The sequence below is a fragment of the Cynoglossus semilaevis genome, chromosome Z (genome assembly GCF_000523025.1).
Source record: "Cynoglossus semilaevis isolate Cse_v1.0 chromosome Z, Cse_v1.0, whole genome shotgun sequence".
Lineage (NCBI taxonomy): Eukaryota > Metazoa > Chordata > Actinopteri > Pleuronectiformes > Cynoglossidae > Cynoglossus > Cynoglossus semilaevis.
In genome coordinates this window covers 6,158,348-6,162,938 of record NC_024328.1, presented here as the reverse complement: position 1 = coordinate 6,162,938, position 4,591 = coordinate 6,158,348, and the positions used below count along the sequence as shown (strand labels likewise).

General features: G+C 34.7%; 1 protein-coding gene across 1 annotated transcript in view; it reads left to right on the top strand.

The window, feature by feature from the left end:
• oxct1a (3-oxoacid CoA transferase 1a) overlaps positions 1 to 4,591 on the top strand; it is a 30,612-nt gene that overhangs the window by 199 nt on the left and 25,822 nt on the right. The window contains exons 2-5 of the mRNA XM_008336043.3: positions 558 to 721; positions 1,426 to 1,534; positions 2,099 to 2,189; positions 4,339 to 4,474. Coding sequence (XP_008334265.1) covers positions 626 to 721; positions 1,426 to 1,534; positions 2,099 to 2,189; positions 4,339 to 4,474 — 432 coding nt within the window. The 5' untranslated portion in view covers positions 558 to 625. The remainder of the gene's footprint in view (positions 1 to 557; positions 722 to 1,425; positions 1,535 to 2,098; positions 2,190 to 4,338; positions 4,475 to 4,591) is intronic.

Sequence of the window (4,591 nt, the reverse complement as noted above, 5' to 3'; positions counted from 1 at the left end):
AGTCAAAACATATATTAGGCATAGATTTTAAAGTAGTCACACCTCCAAAAAAACAAAAATAATTATTAATTTTTTGCATGGGTATTATTTATTCGTTTAAGACATTTTTGTCATGAAGGAGGGGAATTGGCATATCGACATTTGTACATATAATATTTTGTGATATTAATGAGATTATTTACTAAAAACTCATTTATTTTTTCATGGAGGATTACTCCGTTCGAATATTTTGGGAGGACCAAATCTATCTCTGGAACTGGACAAGTCGTGGAGAGATTTCCACAAATTTTCACACATTAATAAAACAGATGGTGTGTCGTTTCCAAATTCTCTACCTCTAATTTAAATCTTTCTTTCATAAATTCGTTTGAGGGGTAAATATTATTTGTAGTGTAGAGTGATTTGGCAGTGAAAGGGTTAAGGTAATATGAGTCTGTGCCGAGTCTCTCGTTTTCCTGGTGATGGCCCTGCCCACAGCGTACACACAAACCATAGTCACCTTGTAGCCTTTTGTTTTAAACCTACATTTGTGTCGTTGCATCGTTTGCATTTGACAGGAGTTTTCACTCGGCACGGCTGTTAAAGACCAACACCAGCACCGACACCACAACCCCTGCTCCAAAAGATGGCGGCCCTTAGAGCTTTGTGCAGAGCTGAACGTTTGCTAATGAAAAACCTCACAAGATCATGCAGAATTAACGCAAACATCCAGTTGGGCAAGGTCAGTACTTAAAACGCTAACGTTAGTTCATTATTCTAACGAGTTTTCTCATTTTGAAAGATGTAACAAAAGTTGGTTAGTTTACGCAAGTTAATTCAAAACATCCTAAAGTGACCATGTGATTTCCTTAGTTAGGCATGTACAGTATATTCTAAACACAAGAACGTCATTACAAACTTAAAACTAAGAAAATCCAAGGGCTACAAAATCCACAGCTTGGGCATTTCGTTTTTCCTTTCCTTTTTTTAACTAAATGTAACTTTATTTAATATATTGCTACTTGTTGTTACCGTAACCACGGTAATCCGTGTGATATCCTGGATAATCAAGAAGAGTTTAGTGTTTACACAAAGTAGTGATGTGTCGTTTGCGAGTGTTTCGTTCAATATGAACGAATCTTTCACATGACTCGTGACTCCCGAATCATATGAAAGAATTGTTCATATTAGACTCACGAAATTATTTTTGTTGGGACAATAAAGTCTGAGAAACATCGCCACTTGTTCAAAGTAGGGAATTGCCAAAATACGCTTTAGATAACCCTAGTAAATGTAGTTTTATATCTATCTATCTATCTATCTATCTATCTATCTATCTATCTATCTATCTATCTATCTATATTATATATATATATAATATATATATATATATAGATATAGATATATATAAAAATTTTGGTCATGCTTTTATTTTTTTCCCCACAGACTTGTGGCTGTTACTTCTCTACCTCCAGTCAGAGATGCTCGCAATTCTACTCTGATCCAAAAGAAGCAGTGAAAGACATACCCAATGGTGCTACTATTCTGGTGGGAGGTAAGACACAACTTTAACTTTGCGTATGAAAATAATAAAAATATTATGGAGGGGTTTATTTGACACTTTGTGTAGAATTGCTGGTTTGTAAGAATAAGAGCTTGGACTGTTTCATGCTGACACTCATGCTGGTTGATTTCCATTCAAATACATTGGCACAGACACACATTCCAAAGCTTTTATTTATAGTCAAGTTCAAAGTGACATTGTTGGACTGTTTTGTTTCCATTGTGTCACAGGTGTGTGTGCAGGGAAAAAAGATGAGTAGAAATAGGGCTTTTTTTTTAAAACAAACAAAAAAGGAAATGTCACATTCTGAGCCTGTTCTGGCTCTGTGTTTGTAGTTAAACATGACTGAACAAAAGAGGCTTAGCTTTTTTTTTCTTTACTAAAATAACTGCATGTTGTAGCTTTGTGCATGTTGAGGGATCTTTTATTTTGCCAAAAGAAGCAAATGGTGTACCTTATGAATATATATATAATTTTCTTAACAATGGAATCAAGACATTGCCCTTTGTGATTGCTTCAAAACACATCAATTTTATTTCTTGTCTTTCAATTCAGGCTTTGGATTATGTGGAATCCCGGAGAATCTTATCAACAGTCTACTGAAGACAGGTGTGAAGGGTCTCACTGCTGTCAGTAACAATGCCGGGTAAGAAAATCCTATTCATACCTGCAGTAAACCACAGCAATGGCACGTGTATATGGCACTGGTTTTACTTGTGCATAAAATGACTTTACCTTCACAAATTAACATATACTTTATATGCTGTAAATATGTAAATATATAGGCAGCTGTAAGTTGTGTTTTCTGTTATTTAAAAGACGACACAGTCATTACCTACTGTGCGTGCTGTTCTTCTTTATCTTTATCTGGACATGTGAAACCTTTTGTATGTACAGTAGGTATACCAAGTGAAAAAACTTGCTATACCTTGCACTCACTGTGCTGTATTGGTTTTCTGCAGCTACTTTGACTTTGTAAAGTCACAGACAAACAGAGGTCAGGTTAACTGGTGACTGTAAATGCCTTGAATGTGTGAATGTGATAGTTAATGGCTGTCTTCATATACTGTAGGAGGTATTGTGATTTGCTGGCAGTTTTCCCTTTAGGTGACAGACAGATGGACTACAGAGAATGCAGTGACAACTGACAACCAGAGCTTTTTGTACTGCAGTTTTCATAGGACATTTAAGCACACATTCCTTTCTCTCCTTTGTATGGATGTAACCTGTCATTGTCATTGGGTTTTTTTCATTATCACTGCCAACTTCTCAACACTAACTCACACATTTTGCGTACAGCAAAGTACACACAACACAGTAACTAAAACCAGTCCTTCTCCAGTCAAACAGACATAATGCTGGATATATTAATAGTTATTAAAGAAAATCTTTGAAAGTACAATTATTGTTAATGTATAACCAAGACAAAATCCAATACCTGACTGAATTTGTTAAACTTATAGAGCCATGGAGGATTTTCTTCTGTCTTCTGCTGGTGTGTATCCTAGCCCTAAATTAAATTTCTACCTTTTGTAGTTTTTTTGTAAACAAAGTGTGTTGTGTATTAAACTTCAAAAATAATTTTTCTTGTAATTAATGGTTGTACTGAAGTTGGACAGCACACTAATGGGCCATGACACAGGGGGGATCACTGATTTAAAGCAAATATAAACGAACCATAAACATTTGTATTAAACTCCAGAAGCCATTTATCTTTGAAAATAAAACCCCCCAAAACATGGCTCAAATCTGATGGTTCTATATGGCTATTGCTTAATTTCTTACAAAAAAGTCTGGATAATTATTGTATGTAAATGTCAGTGATTTTTAGCTGGAGAAAAATAACCCTCGACATCTTGACTCATATGGACTTTGTTTTTTGGTGTATTGATTTGCAGGCAGAAACATTTGTTTGCTTCTGTTTGGCTGTCCCTCTTTGATAGTCTTTTATTCAATTTTTTGGTTCTTTTGTCAGAAATTGGCCAATTTTTTTTCCTAATTTTCCACTGCTCATTGTGTTTATTTAAAGTCTTTTAAAGTTGTCTGTTTTAAGACATAAACTGTGTTGGTACAGCAAAGATGTCTGCAAAAAAACTCCACAGTGTAATTATATAATTACCTGCTTTAGTACACGATTTTCAAAAACCATAGATTAGAAATATAACATGATTGTTAAAGTTGCCTAAATTAGTTAATTTTTAGTGTTTGCCTTGGTATTTCATAAATTAAAAAAAGAAGAAACTTTAAAAAAAATCCTGAGATTTGAGATAACATGCATTAGTGATGTTTTGTGTGAGTAACTCTCTGGTGTATTATTAGCACACATGGCCTATATACAGTACGCTCTCAGCTGACCTGCTCAAAGCAGTAGTTGTTGATTCATATCTTGAGAACTGCAAAACTTTGTGTTTTAATGAGACGGCAGCAGTATGGAGCTTCTGCTTGGAGCTCTCTTTCTACCTTGTCTTTGAATTCATTAAAAGTATATATTATTATTGTTTGATTTTTATTTATTTTTTGTTCCTCCCAGGGAAACAAAGAGGGGTTTTTTTTCGGGAATTGTATTTGAAGTCATAGCTGTTTTATCAGCTCAGCTTTAATTGTAGCTGTAGAAAAGTTTGTCACCATAAAAAAGACTTACAAAATTTACAGTCAAAATACCTGAGCAAAGCAAACAGAAGAAGTGTGAATGTTATGGTTGGAGTTAACAAACAAAATAGTAGCATAAAGTTTTACTTTTTACCCCATTATTAGGTTTTTATATTTTCCTTTTTTCGTCTTCATATGTTCAACAGTGTGGACAACTTTGGCCTGGGCCTGTTGCTCCAGACCAAGCAGATAAAGAGAATGATCTCTTCGTATGTCGGAGAAAATGCAGAGTTTGAACGACAATATCTGTCAGGGGAGTTGGAAGTAGAGCTGACGCCGCAGGTTTGTCAATTTTGCATTAATTTTCACATAATGCATTGGCAATTTGAGATCTGTCCAACTGTGGACAAAAATATAGATGTGTAATATAGAAGATTAAACAATGAGTTCCACTGTTAG